A 15,496-nucleotide genomic window follows, 5' to 3' on the forward strand; every position below is an offset into this window, starting at 1 on the left:
GCCATTCTTTATTGTCTTTTTGTTTTACCTTTATCCTCCCATTGGGTCATGAAAATAATCTGTGTGCAATATCATGTACATAGCTCCTTTCCTTCTGTTCTCTGATGCTTTGTAGATTGTTTGAGGGGCTTTTGTGTTGAATTCGGGTGTGCTATTTACACTGTAGCTACTAGTAATTACAGTTCAGATTCACGGCCAGAACTCTGTTTATAAAAGCAAAATACTGCGGATGCTGGAGATCTGAAATAAAAGCAGAAAATGCTGGGAAAACTCAGCATCTGTGGAGTTGCCAGACCTACTGAGTTTTTCCAGCATTTTCTGTTATTATTCCAGAACCCTGTTTAGATTGCTTAGCTTCTGCCAGTTTGGGTTTCTGAATCAGTCACCATGTTTAGTGTCAATACATGTACAGATTCCAAACTTGCAGTGTGATTCAATCCTAAAATGCAAATGTCAACTAATGCCAGCAATAATCTAAACAAATACTGTAAATGGCATTACACGTTTCTGATGTACTTCATTATCTTTAAAGCACTTTGGACATCCTGAGGTTGTGAAAAAGTGCTATATAAATGCAAGTCTTTCTTTACTGCTTCATGAACATGATTTTCTCATGAATCATGGAAACATTTCTTCTTGTGATATTTTTAGTTTTCGATAATTAGCGACTGCTTGTAATGAGACAAAACTGAAATAACTTTTGGTGAGATAGTCAATAATACATCTAAAATTATTGGCACAGTACAGTTCCACCATGGCTATACTTCAGAAGAGCTTAATTAGCTGTAAAGTGTTTTGGAATGACCTGAGGTCATGAAAGGCACCAGATAAAAATAAATCCTTCTTTCTTTCAATAAATTATCAAGATACTGAGCAGAATTTTCAACTTCTAAAACATCTAAAACTAGCAGTAGTGGAGCAGTCTCTATTATACACTTGCCCAATTGTCCTTCCCTATGACATTGGGTAGTGTGCACAATGGGCACCATGTCAAATTCCACAAGTTTTACCCTCTGGCCAAAGTTGAAAGTTCTGCCCAATGTAATTCACAGAAACAATTTTAATATTGGATATGGAAAAATAATTTTCAAATGCTGTTTTCCATGAGCTTTTATTTTACAAGAACAGAATGCCAGAAGCTCAGGGTAATACTTAATCTGAAGTACCTACACGAAGGTAAACATAATTAACAAGGTTACACCATAGAATTACTCTAACAAAGGGTCAGCACAGACACGATGAGTGGAATTGATTTCTTCTGAGTTGTAAATTTCTATGGTACAATTATATGTGTCTATATGATAGGTGAAGCATTGATGAGATGAGTATGTAGAAACAAAAAAAAAAAACAGTTATAATACATATAACAGTGCTACAAATCAACAAAACATTGGGCATAATTTTCAATAATGACACTGTATCCTTTTTACCAGAGGAGTCCGTATGTTGTATTTTTTTTAGTTAAATTCCCTTCTCTGAGTCAAAGCCATGAAGCAAAACTCTTCATAAAACTGCCCAGTGAAACTCAATGACTATAACAGCTGTGGAAAGTAAAAATGAACAAGGTATCGGAATTGAAAACCATCATGAGTATTCACATGGGAATGTAAAAAAAAAATGGAATCATAGAAGAACAAATGATAGATAGGAGTGTGTTCAGGAAGTCTCTGCCTGTCTATTATTCCATGAAAACAATTGAACAGTACAAAATCACTAATGGTGTAAGGCAGAACTACAAAACGATTGAAATACTTGTCACAGTTTGGAATGTGCTGTTTGAGAATTAATGGTTTTGAAACGTTTGGAGAATCTACCACAGTTGGTGCCATTAATCCATTGCTGAATGATATTGCTGCATTTTACTGTTACTCTGACTCATAACTACAATTGATTCATTTATACATTTTCTTCAAGCAATTATTGAAATTTTACAATAATTCTGCATGTAAAATTTTCATTGCTTTATAAAATGTAATTGTTTGAATTAGTTTGCTAATATAATGACATTTTTAATGCAACATATCTGAATTCCCTCTGGTAGTGTGCTATCAGATTGTGCTATATTCAAGCTTAAATTTTTATTTCAGAATCTTACCCTTCCTTCATATAATTAACACCCACCCTGAATGTGAGTTCAGGACTTAATTTTATTTTACAGTCATCCAAGCACTAAATTCCCACCCCAACTCCAGTGCAATTCTGCATGTGTTCCTTAGAGAGCAATAGAAACCTTTTAATAAATCTTCAACCAACAATATTTTTACCATTAATTTTCTTTCATCCTTGCTAAGATGACAGAAAGGTTCACATGTTTTACTAAAGGGAAATCCTGTTCAACAAATTCATTGGAGTTTTTTGAGGATGTAACTAGTTATGTAGATAAAGGGGAGCCAGTAGATGTAGTATACCTGAATTTCCAAAAGGCTTTCAACAAGGCGCCCCGCAAAAGATTAACAGGCAAGTAAGTGCACATGGAATTGCGGGTAATATATTAACATTGATAGAGCGTTGGTTAGTAGATAGGAAGCAGAGAGTGGGCAGAAATAGGACTTTTTCAAGTTGGCAGGTGGTGAATAATGAAGTACCACAAGGGTAAGTGCCGGGATCTCAGCTATTTACAATCTGTATTAATGATTTAGATAAAGCAACAGAAAGTAATGTATCTAAGTTTGCTGATGATACAAAGGTAGGGGGGAAGGTAAGCTGGACACAGAGAGGCTGCAAAGAGACGTAGATAGGCTAAGTGAATGGGCAACAAGATGATAGATGAATTAAAATGTCGGGAAGTGTGAAGTTATTCACTTTGGTTGAAAGAATAGAAGAGCTGAATATTTTTAAAATGTGAGAAACTTGTAAGTGTGGATGTTCAAAGACACTTGGGTGTGCTTGTACAAGGGATGCAAAAAGTTAACACACAGGTACAGCAAGAAATTGGGAAGGCAAATGGCATGTTGGTCTTTATTGAAAGGGGATTGGAGTACAGGAATAAATAACTCTTGCGGAAGTTGTATAGTGTTTTGGTGAGATCACAACTGGAGTAGTGTGTGCAGTTTTGATCTCCACATTAAAGAAAAGATGTACTTGCATTGGAGGCGGTACAGCATAGGTTCACTAAATTAGTTCCTGCGATGAGGGGGTCGTCCTATGTTGAGAGGCTGAGCAAGTTGGGTCTATTTTCTTTGGTGTTTAGAAGAATGAGAGGTGATCTCATTGAAACATACAATGATTCTGAAAGGGCTTGATAGAGTAGACACTGAGTGATTGTTTCCACTGGTTGGGGAATCTAAAATATGGGGGCACAGTCTCAGGTTAAGGGGCTGATCATTTCAGACTGAGATGAAGGGAGATTACTTCACTCAAAGTGTTGTGAATCTTTGGAATTCTCTGCCCCAATTGTGCATGCTCCTTTGTTGAATACATTTAAGGCTGGGATAGGCAGGTGTTTGGTCTCTCAGGGAATCAAGGGATATGGGGAACAGGGAGGGTAGTGGAGTTGAAATCCAAGATCAGCCATGATCATATTGAATGGCAGAGCCGGCTCAAAGGGCAATACGGTCCACTCCTGCTCCTATTTCTTGTGTATTTGTGTTCTTAATAACAGAAATGTCTGTTGCTACTTTGCAACTGTTTATTCAAATGTAGTTTTTCCATAGTTAACAACCAGAGAAAACTGCCTCCTTAAAGAAGGAATGAAATTCCATTTATATAGCGCCTTTGACATCCTCAGTATGTCTCAAAGCACTTCACAGTCAATGATGTATTTTTAAAATGTACATCAGAAAACAGAGATGAGGTAAAATGACCAGATAACCTGTTTTATTGATATTGATTCAGGAATATATAATGGCAGAATACCAGACAAACTCCTCTGCTTTTCTTCAAATCGTTTCATGGAATCTTTTATATCCACCCGAGAGGGTAGGTAAGGCCACAGTTTAATCTTATCTGAAGGACAGCACACTACCTATGTGGTATTCCCTCAGATTCCCTGAAGGTGGATGTAAGAGTTCCCATGGCGCTATTTTGAAGAAAAATTGGAGAGTTATCCCCAGTGTCTTGGTCAATATTCATCCCTTGATCAATGTGACTAAAACAAATCACCTGGTCATTATTCCATTGTTGTTTGTGGGAGCTTGTTGCAGGCAAATACATGTGCCAAAATAACTGCACTTAAAAGTACTTAATTGGCTATAAGATACTTTGGGACATCCTGAGTTCATTAAAGGTGTTGTTTAAATGAAAACCTTTCTTTCTGGGAGAATCCTATGGACTGAATGTTTCAGGTACAGATTCAATTCTCATACAATTTAAAGGAATTGTTAAGGGGAACAGTTTAGACTGGGCTTTGATGCTTTCTAGATGCAACTTACAGGCAACTGTCCCATAACTCAATTCTCACATAGAGTACTTCCAACCAAAATCAGTACTGCAATTGTACACCATGAACCTAGCTAATGCCGATTAAAGCTTTCATGAACTGTTGAAGTATCGCCAGCAGTTCTGCTCAAGTCAAATTTCTTTCCAAATTCTCAGCAGTGATATAAAATAGGGGCAATCATAAATCTGAATACAAAGCTGCTGTTATAGAGACAGGTTAATTACTTCAAATTCTGGGACAGTTACAGGACACACTGCCAATACTGGGGAGGGAGCATGCACTTTTAATGATGAAGGCAAAAGAAAGCTTTGCATTCACACCTGACCTCTACAAGCATGTACTTACAGGAAAGAGGTTGCCAGATAGTGATCAAGAGTGCTATTATGGGTCATTTTCCTCTCCTTAACTCAGGAGTACTGAAGTGAATTGTAGCAGGTAAATAAGGCCATAAAATTGAAAAAAAAAAACACTGGACTTCATTTCCAGATGGATAGGTTGAAATGCAGAGAAGTTATGTTAACCTTGAAGAGAACCTTGTTAAGACCACACTTGGAATAATATAGACAATTCTAGTCTCCATATTATAAAATGGATTTCGAGGCATCAGAGAGGGTACAAACAAAACTTATTAGATTCATAACAGAACCGAAAGGTTATACCTATAAGGAAAGATTGAACAACTGGGGCTCTTTTTTCTAGAACAGAGAAGACTATGGGATGCCCTAGAGATAAAAACAAAAAAACTGCGGATGCTGGAAATCCAAAACAAAAACAAAAACAGAATTACCTGGAAAAACTCAGCAGGTCTGGCAGCATCGGCGCCCTGATAGATAACTGCTGGGTCTATTAACCATGGTTCAGTATAATGGGGCCACAATGTATCAATACTAAATTGATGGCAAAATGGGACATTATAAACTCAAGACAAGATTTCCAATAGTTCAGGTGAGATTTTAAGAAGGTAGCATGAACATTTTTTTTACAGCTGTATTTTGACAGGAAATTTGAGACTGTAAAATGTGCCATATGTTCACGTGGTCCACTGCACTTATATTTATTTGTTTGATTCTCTTGGCCAAACACTGTATTGACACAGACATAGGTCGCTCCTGTGGAGACTAAAGGAACTGGAACTATTCTTCTTAGTACAGAGAAAGTTGAAGAGAGTGTTCAAAATTCTGAAGGGTTCTGATAGAGTAATTAAATAATTAGAGAAACTTTTTCTGCTGGCAGGAGGATTGGTAACTAGAAGACACTTATTTAAGGCAATTGTCAGAAGGAGCACTGAGGAGATGAGGAGATTTTTTTATATACAACAAATTGCTGTGATCTGAATGCACTGCCTGGAAGGGTGATGGAATCAGGTTCAGCTGTAACTTTCAAAAGGGAATTGGATAAACACTTGAAGGGGAAAATTTTGTGGGGCAATGGGGAAAGAGCAGGGAATGGAACTACAGTAATTGGATAGTTCTTTCAAAGAGCTGGTACAGATACAATGGACTGAACAGCCTTGTTCTGTGTTATATGAGTCTGTGATATAGGCCTGATCCTAAACCTAAACCCTCCACCCCAGAAAAACAATTTAACTCCGCAAACCTCAATTTAAACTTTTTGTTCTGTAAGTGTGATCTATATGTGATTTACTTCAGTGCTCAACCTTTCCATTTAGTATTGAATTCTCCTGCAACTTTCGCACTTACCAAGTTGAGACCAGTGCCAGCAGTAAAATGTTACAAAGGCAAGACAAGGGTTGGAAGTCCACTGGAATGAACAGAGGTGTGTTTATACATTAGCAATTGGGAACACCGTGAAGTGCACTGAAATGGGTTTATAATTAGTGAGCAGGCTGCAAAAACCACTGAAATGAGCAAAGTTGTTATTTTTTCCTCCCGAGTGAGAAAAACTGGAAACAGCTCACTTAAAAAGAGAAAAAACAGAGTCAGTGAAATTTTTAACATGCACCAGGTCTATACTAAGCTTGTCGGAAAGTTATGGAAAAGTTGCAGGAGACATTTGCATCTACGTTCATTTTTGTAATTTTGTTGTAAAATGTTTATTTTAATTTTCTTATTCCCGTCCACTTCTCACAAATGGTTTAGTTCTTGGACTGAACTCCAGATGAAATGCTGTGAACTGTAGCTAGTGGCCTGTTAGCTGGTGGTCCATTGTCCTTCCTGCATTCATATTTTGGAATTGAGAAGTCTGGTGCTGCCACATCTCTCTCTGTGAGCCAATTTCTCACATTTTCTTTTGGCTATACAGCATTTATTGATGTGACAGCAGTTTATCTTTGAGTAAGTAGCAGTTACCTTAGAAAGAAAGAGCATATATTGATATAGCATCTTTCATGATCTTTCATGACCTCAGGATGGGTTAAGGAAGTACTTTTTGAAGTGTAGTAACTGTTGTAATGTAGAACACATGACAGCAGCACTATGACAAGGAGACTGTAGGTTGTTCCTTGTGGACAAATGAGCTAAGATAGAACGGGTGGCCTTCCTTAACTTCATTTATCTTCTGATCTCGTGACATGTATTTACAATACACAAAGGCCTTGATTTGAATTTTCAGGCAGCCAACTGGTGGAGTGAGCCTTAGGGAACTAATTCTGAAGGAAAACTCAAACAATTAAATGTACTACCTCTAGAGAAAAATGGCTAATGCAGGACATCAAAATGGAGTTGGAAGTAAATACGCTATTTGAACTTGGCACCTGATCTCTGGTGGAGCAGATTATGGAATTATTGTATGGAACATGGATGTAAAGAGCAAGAGACCTGACTGGTTAGAATGTGATTCCTTGGAGAGTGAGCTCAGGAGTAGATTACGAGTGAAAAATTCACAAATTTCCAGTAAGGTTAGATGTTAGTAAAAACCTTATTTCCTATAGCACAGTGGATGTGGAACAGATTTCCAGGGAGGGGTATCAGTTTGGGGTCAATTATTACCTTTAAAAAAAGCTTAATTAATATCTGTTTGGAAGTGAGATCGGGCCTTATAGACCTAGCAATCACATGACTTGATAAAACAAGAGACTTCACCCTCTAAGTAATGGATGGACAATTATTGTGGCGAGCTCTTCCAGTTTATCTGACAGCTTTTGGGCAGTACATGTGTGGATGTCAGATGAGAACAGGATTAAGCTGGGCTCACTGTCTAAACTGCAGATGAATAAACCAGCACCTGGTATTGAAGGTCAGTTAGTAACTGTGGAACTGGTCACCTAATTCCTGTGGAACTGTACCCCAGCAAGAGTTAGAACCACGAGAAAAAAATCATTGAAAAGTAACATTAGTAGGAAAAGAAGACTAAGGAATTATGACCAAGTCATACACATTACCAGTAAAATCTGTTATTACAATTTGAGTATGAAACTTGGAGTATCTTTTTGAACAGTCTAGCCACTACACAATACCCTTTAGTGAGTGTATTTTCTACTGTGCTGGTTCTTTAGGAAATGCTGCAAGAGAAGAGTGTGGCTGAGAGTGATGAGAGCTTTACAGCAGCTCAAGTAGACGGACACCAGGAGCACAATGTGCAGTCTCCAGGGCATGGAGCTCCAGGAGCAAGCAGCATGTCTCCAGGCAGCCCACAGGGACAGGACCCCGACCAGGTAAGAAATCACTATCTCTCCCTTTCCCATGGAATAACATAAAGGACAGTTTGTAGCTGGAAGTGGCATGATCAAAAACACCCCTTTCTCCCTAGTGGTGATCCTGCTCCTCCTTCTATCTCTCCACAACCCAATGGCACCTTAGTCAGACCTTGCCAAGCTATAAGCTGAGATTCAAACCCATATCTGATTCATCATCAAGACCATTTTCTCCATCTCTGGAATGGCAGTTGACTTCACTCCTACCTCATCCTCATCTATTGCTGAAACCCTCTTTGTCTTTGTTACCTCCGGACCTGTATTTTCCAATGCCTTTCTTGATGGCCTTCCAACTTCCACCCTCCATGAACTTGAACTCATCTATCATTCGGCTGTGTTAATGCTATCGTCTAAAATCATCCTAGGCACCCCACTGCTCATTGGCCACAGAGATCAAAATCCTCACCCTCATCTATAAACACCTCCTTGGCCTGATTCTTCTCCATGTCTGTAATCTCTTCCATTTTTCAGTACCTCTTACACCCATTATTGTTCTGAGTCTGGCCCATTATGTGTTCCTTTTCTTCTGCCATCGGTGGCAGAACTTTGTCATCTTGCCCCTATGCTCACATTATTTTCCAAGCTCTTCTACATTGCATGGCTGTTCAAGGTTAGTTAACATTTTGGGAGGACAGCAAGAAAGGAAAAGGGGGAGCAGTAGCTCTGTTACTAAAGAATGAGGCCAGTACATTTGTGAGAAATGATCTTGGTTTGGAGGATCATAATGTAGAATTAGTTTTGGCAGAGATAAGAAATAGCAATGGAAATAAGTCACTGGGAGGAGTAGTTTATAGGCTCCCTGACAGTAGCTACACTGTAGGACGAAGTATAAATCAAGAAATAATGGGGACTTGTAAGAAAGATACTGAAATAATCATGGGAGATTTTAATCTTCATAGATTAGATGAATCAAATTAGCAAAGGTAACCTAGAGATGAGTTCATAGAGTATATTTGGGACAGTTTCTTAGAGCAATGCATTCTGGAACCAACTAGGGAACAGGCTATTTTAGACCTGTTAATCTGCCATGAGACAGGATTAATTAATAACCTCATAGTAAATGATCCTCTAGGTAAGTGTGATCATAACATGACAATTTCATGTTCAGTTTGAGGGTGAGAAATTTGGACCTTAAATAGACTTAATTACAATTGGAATGGGAAGATATGTTAAAAGGTAAGATGGTAAAGAAGTAATGGCAGACATTTAAAGAAATATTTCATAACTCTCAACAAAGATATATTCCATTGAAAAAAAAAGACTCTAAGAGGAGGATGCACCATTTGTGGCTAACTAAGAAAGTTAAAGGTATCAAATTGGAAGAAAAGATGTACAATGCTACAATGGTCTGTGGGCCAGAGATAGGGAACATTTTTGAAACCAGCAAAAGATGACAAAAAAGGGAAGAATTGGAGTAAGAGAGAAAACTAACAAGAAATATAAAAAAGCAGACAGTAAAAGCTTCCACAACTATATAAAAAGGAGAAGAACAGCAAAAGTGAGCTTTGGTCTCTTAGATGGTGAGACTGAGGAATTAATAATCAGAAACAAGGAAATGACAGACTTCGAACAAGTATTTTGTATCTGTCTTCAAAGTAGAAAACATCCCAAGAATAATAGAAAAACAGGGGCAAAAGTGAGGGAAGAACTTAAACAATCATAATCACTAGAGAAAAGGCACTAGCAAAACTAATGGGACTAAAGGCTGTTAAGTCCCCTGGACCTGATGGCTTGCATTCTGGGGCCTCAAAGGAAGTGGCTGCAGAGAAAATGGAAGCATTAGTTGTAATCTTCCAAAATTCCCTAGGTTCTGTAAAGGTTCCAGTCAATTGGAAAACTGCAAATGTAACACTTCTATTCAAGAAAGGAGGGAGACAGAAAGCAGGAAACACTAGGTCTGTTAGCCTAACATCTGTCATTGGGAAAATGCTGGAATCCATTATTAAGGAGGTAGTACAAGGACATTTAGGAAATCATGATACAGTCAGGCAGAATCAACGTGGTTTTGTGAAAGGGAAATTTATTAGAGTTCTTTAAGGATGTAACAAGCAAGGTGGATAAAGGGGAACCAGTAGATATAATGTATTTGATTTCCAAAAGTCATTTGGTAAGGTGCCATATAAAAGGCTATTGCACAAGATAAGAACAGGTGATATATTAGCATGGATAGAAGATTGGCAGGAAACAGAGAATCAAGATAAATGGGTCATTTTCAGGGATCAGTGCTGGGACTTCAACTATTTTTGATCTATATTAATGACTCGGATGAAGGGACTGACTGTATTGTAGGCAAATGTGCTGATGGTACAAAGATAGGTCAGAAAGCAGGTTGTAGGGAGGGCACAAAGAGTCTGCAAAGGGATAGAGAAAGGTTAAGTGAGTGGGAAAAACTTTGGCAGATGGAGTAAAATGTGGGAAAATATGAAGTTGTTCTACAATATAGCAGGAAAAATAGAAAAGCAGATTATTGTTTAAATGGTGAGAGACTGCGGAATGCTGCACTACAGAAGGATCTGGGTGTCTGTGTACATGAATCACAATAAGTTAGCATGCAGGTACAGCAAGCAATTATGAAGGCAACTGGAATGTTAGCCTTTATTACAAGGGAGATTGAATATAAAAGTAGGGAAATCTTGCTACATGGGGCATTGGTGAGGCTATTCCTGGGGTACTATGTACAGTTTTGGTCTCCTTACTTAAGAAGGGATACACTTGCATTGAAAGCAGTTCAGGGATGGATCAATCATGAGGCTAATTCCTGGGATGAAAGGGGTTCGTCTCATGAGAAAAGGTTGAGCAGGTTGAGCCTATACTCATTGGAGTTTAGAAGAATGAGAGGTGATCTTACTGAAACTATAAGATTCTGAGAGGACTTGACAGGGTAGATATTGAGAGGGCTTTTCCTCTCATTGCGTCATCTTGAACTGGAGGCACCATTTAAAAATAGGGGGCCTCTCTTTCAAGATGGAGATTTAGGAGGAATTTCTTCTCTTAGAGGGTCATCAGTCTTTGGAATTCTCTTCCATAGAGAGAGCAGTGGAATCAGAGCCATTGAATATATTCAAGGCTGAATTGGATTTTTGATCGACAAGGGAAACAAGTGTTACAGGGGACAGGCAGGAAAGTGCAGTTAAGGCTAGAATCAGATCAGCCATTATCTTACTGAATGGCGGAGAAGGCTAGGTGGGATGAATTGCCTACTTCTGCTCCTATTTATTATGATCTTGTGATCTTTGTTTCATTCTTCACCATCTTATGAAGCATCCTTAACACCTACCTCTTTCAAACAGTGCTTTTAGTGACCTCCCCCAATTTCCCATCTATTTTTGAGGCCAACCTTCAACTGACAAGCACCTTGGGCTGCCTCATTACCGTTAAGCTGCCTATTACAAATTTTGGAATTGCATGAGTTCTCCTGTTAGGTCCAACATCATAGGTCATCCCCATAAGGAAATCCTGTGTCTTTTATGATTAGGATGAAAGTGGTCAGAATATGCCTCAATAGACACGCCATGTTTTCACAACAATTAAATCACTGTGCCAGTAACACACCCTACATTACTTCCATATTTCTATAAATTTGTCCACAATACGAACTAACCATGAATGAGTGACCTTCTAGCTTCAAATCAATAGCACAGTTCTCCTACTCTGATGGCCCACTGTCTCTAATGATAAATATGGATTTCCACATCTGACTCAGATTCAAAGTCTACCAATCAGATTCAGCCAGTCTCTCCCAGTTAATTTGCCAAAATAACTTATTGTAATGAGGGTGGTAAATCATCACAGACAGTATCACCAACCCCAATGCAACGTGGGCTGACTACCAGCTGATATGATGGAAGGTTGGCAGTCTTAAAGTGGCAACCTGAACCTTGTTGGCTCTCAAGAATGAAGGATGTAAAATTGAAAGAAAAAAGATAGGAAAGGATTTTTAAAAAAGAAAACCTTCAAACTTCATTTAAACAATGTTAACTGTGTGGAAATTCAATGATAAAATTCTAATGAACCTGTATTTGGCACAACAACAAAAACAACAACTAGTATTTATATAGCACCTTTAGTGTAGTAAAACATTCCAAAGCATTCCAAAGGAGCATTATCAAACAAAGTTAGTAACCGTACTATCTAAGATGACCAAAAGCTTAGACAAAGTGGTAGGTTTTAAGGGGCATCTTAAAGGAGAAAAGAAAGGAAGTGAAGTGGAGACATTTAGGGAAGGAATTTTGCAGCTTAGGTCCTTGGCAGCTGTAGGCACAGCTGCCAATATTGTAGTAATTAACACTGGGGATGCTCAAGAGGCCAGGATTGGAGGACCTCATAGATCTCAAAGGATTGTTAAGGCTGGTGGAGGTTACAGGGATAGGCCATGGGAGGGATTTGAAAACAAGGGTGAGAATTTTAAAATTAAGCTTGTTGAACTGAGAGCTAATGTTGGTCAGTGAGCACAGAGATGATAGTGGAATGGGACTTGGTGCAAGTTGAGCTTTGGACAGCAGACTTTTGGACAACCTCAGGTTTAACCAGGAATGTGCTGAAATACTCAAATTTTGAGATAACAAATGGATGAGGCTTGCAACAGCAGATGAGCTGACAGAGTTGGAAACAGGCAATCTTAGTGATGGCACTGATACATGGTTTGAAACTCATCTCAGGGTCAAACAGGTCTGGTTCAGCCTTAGAAGTTTCTAGGAAGAGGGATGGAGTCAGTGGCTAGGGCGTGGAGTTTGTGGCGTGGACCAAAGACTATGGTTTCAATCTTCCCAATATTTAATTGGAGGGAAATTTCCGCTCATCCAGCACTAGATGTTGGACAAGCGGTCTGGCAAATGGAAGTCAAGACAGATTTGTTGCGGTAGAGCTGTGTGTCATCTATGTACATGTGGAAATTGCTGCTGTATTTACAGATAATGTCACTGAGGGTAAACTTGTAGATGACAGAAAAGATAGATCCATGATGGACTCTAGAGGTAATGGTGTGAGACCGGGAGAGACACCAACGGTGGACATAGAAAGAAATAGAGCTGGAAGGAGGATGGGGTTGTAGGTAGAGAACAATACAAGGAAGTGAACAGAAATGGCCACGCTCAAGGACATGCAATTGCAAAAGTGTAGCCTCCCTGCCTGTTACTTCCTGCCCATTGAATATGATCATTGCAGACTGGGAATATGCAATTTTGCTGTATGTACCAGTAGAAGATTCATTGGAATATTATCCCTACATCACGTGGTCATATTCTAGAAGCCATTGATTCGGAAAAAGATCAATGTGTTAAATTTATAGCTCTACGGCGGGATTTTCCGCACCCGCCTGCCGCCGCGATCTTCCAGTCAATGGACTTCTGGTTGGGGCGCTGGCTCGCCTGTGGTGGGTCCTGCCCGTGACAGGGCCGGGAAATCCCAGCCTTAGAAACAATCCAAACAAAACAAAATTTTTAGAATATTTAGATAGTGCCTTTAATATAGCAAAATGCCCCCAGCTGCTTCACAACAGGAGTAGGGTCAGGGGAGGGAGTGAGGGTATGAGGGGAGGTCTGAAATTTGTAAGGCTTTTGAAGGTGAAGAAAAGTTGCAAGGCAGTGGGATTTAGGAAGGGAATGGGGGCAGTCGCTCTTCTATCATTGGTTGAGAAGAGGGAGGGGGAACACATGGTAGATGAGGGTTGAAAGTGAAGAGTGTGTGAACATGGACATTGAGCTGGAAGAAATTGCAGAATTAGGAAGAGGAGGCCGTGGAGGGACCTGTAGCCAAGGATGAGAGTTGACGTGCTGAGGGGTGGGAAACAAATGGAACTAGATAAACAAGTGAGTGCTAGAGGAGCAGGAGTTTGTTTGAGATGGGGTGCAGGTGGTGGAGTTCTGCCTGAACTGAAGTTTATGTGGAGGTAGAGCTTGAGAAGCTAGGAAGGACAACATTAGTAAAGTGTGAAAGAAAGCATATAATTGAGGATTTGTCACTGATTGAGGCGAATATGTGTCAAAAGTATTGACTGACCAAATGCAGGGTCAAACAGGACACCTGGGATGCACATCTTTCAACTGAACATGACAACACTACCAGAGGAGAGGATTGGACAAGGGCTAAAATGCAAAGTTTCTGAAATGGGCCCAATGGGACAGTTTTGGTCTTGTCATTGTTTGACATACAGAAATATCTGGGTCATGCACACAATATCAGTCAGGCAATTGAGACTGCACAGTGACTGCTTTAGAATCAAGAGTAATGATGAATAGTTAAAATGGGGAACTACTGATGGCGGTACAAAAGCTGATCCACTGCTTGAGGATAACATTACCATGATAATGTGCAGCTGAGGAAATGGATTGGGCAAGGTGGGTGTCTTGGGAGTGACGACAGCTTAGAGGGAATATTGCTATAGGCAGGACTATTTCAATGCTTTCCTGGCCAGGTTCCGACCTTACATCCTCAAAACTCATCCAAAACCCTGCTGCCCACATCCTAATTTGCATCAAGTTCCATTCACCCATCACCCCCTGTGTTTGCTGACTTACATTGGTTGTGGGCTGCAATGCCTCAAACGTCCAAAAAAGCTAGCCATGGCAGCGGATGTGCTGGTTACTTTGAGGGAAAATATACATATATTTAATTTACCAATTTAACATTCAGTTGACTTCGTTAACAAAATATTAGGGGACCAGGGGGAAATGTTTCAAATAAAGTGCAAGAAATTTATTAAAATATTCTTGAGTCTGTTGGAAATCATGTAAACACCTTCAACCATAGGGAGCAGTTTTAAAAGTTGGTCCCTTTGGACATCACTTGTTACTGACAAAAATGATTCCAATTACAAACTTTTATTTTTGGTGTTATTTTTTCCTCATTAACGTTTGTAAGTCAGTTCTGGGCAATGAAACACTCAAAATCTTGGCATCTGCTGTCAACATTTCACCGGTCTCTCCTCTCTAGGTGACGCCATTAAATTAATGCCAATTTGTTGCGAATTGTGACCTACAACCTTTAGCAACTTGGCTGAGAATGACCCAAACTTATTTTCACAGCAACTTAATGACAATTGATTTTTCACTCCAACAGTCGCAGAGGTGAAAGGTTAATTTGCCAATCCCACTGCATCACCTAATCCTTCACTGTTGCAAGCCAATGAAAATCTGACAAATAGCTAAAATCCCAAATGGTTTATATATGCTTAGAAATTTGGTGCAGAACAGAGGCTAATGGTTTCCATGGGTAACCAAGGAATCTTTCTCCCTTACCATGATGCATCAACATCACATGGCAACATATCACATAGATGCGAAATACATATAAAACTAATGATAAAGCCAACCATGTGATGACACAATACACAACCTCACCACATACATTATTTGATCGATGAGCAAACTGGAATTTTTCCCAAAGCTCTGCAGACGAAATGTATTTTTTGAAGCTATAAAGCATTGCATTCTATTGTTTATACCTTTCAATAGGATGTGTATTGATGA

At 39.3% G+C, this 15,496-nt stretch overlaps 1 protein-coding gene across 1 annotated transcript in view; it reads left to right on the forward strand.

Moving 5' to 3' along the window:
* The first annotated feature begins 7,835 nt into the window (after positions 1-7,835).
* tbx4 (T-box transcription factor 4) overlaps positions 7,836-15,496 on the forward strand; it is a 120,494-nt gene continuing 112,833 nt past the window's right edge. The window contains exon 1 of the mRNA XM_041196704.1: positions 7,836-7,991. Coding sequence (XP_041052638.1) covers positions 7,836-7,991 — 156 coding nt within the window. The remainder of the gene's footprint in view (positions 7,992-15,496) is intronic.

This window comes from Carcharodon carcharias, chromosome 10 (assembly GCF_017639515.1).
Source record: "Carcharodon carcharias isolate sCarCar2 chromosome 10, sCarCar2.pri, whole genome shotgun sequence".
Classification (NCBI taxonomy): Eukaryota; Metazoa; Chordata; class Chondrichthyes; order Lamniformes; family Lamnidae; genus Carcharodon; species Carcharodon carcharias.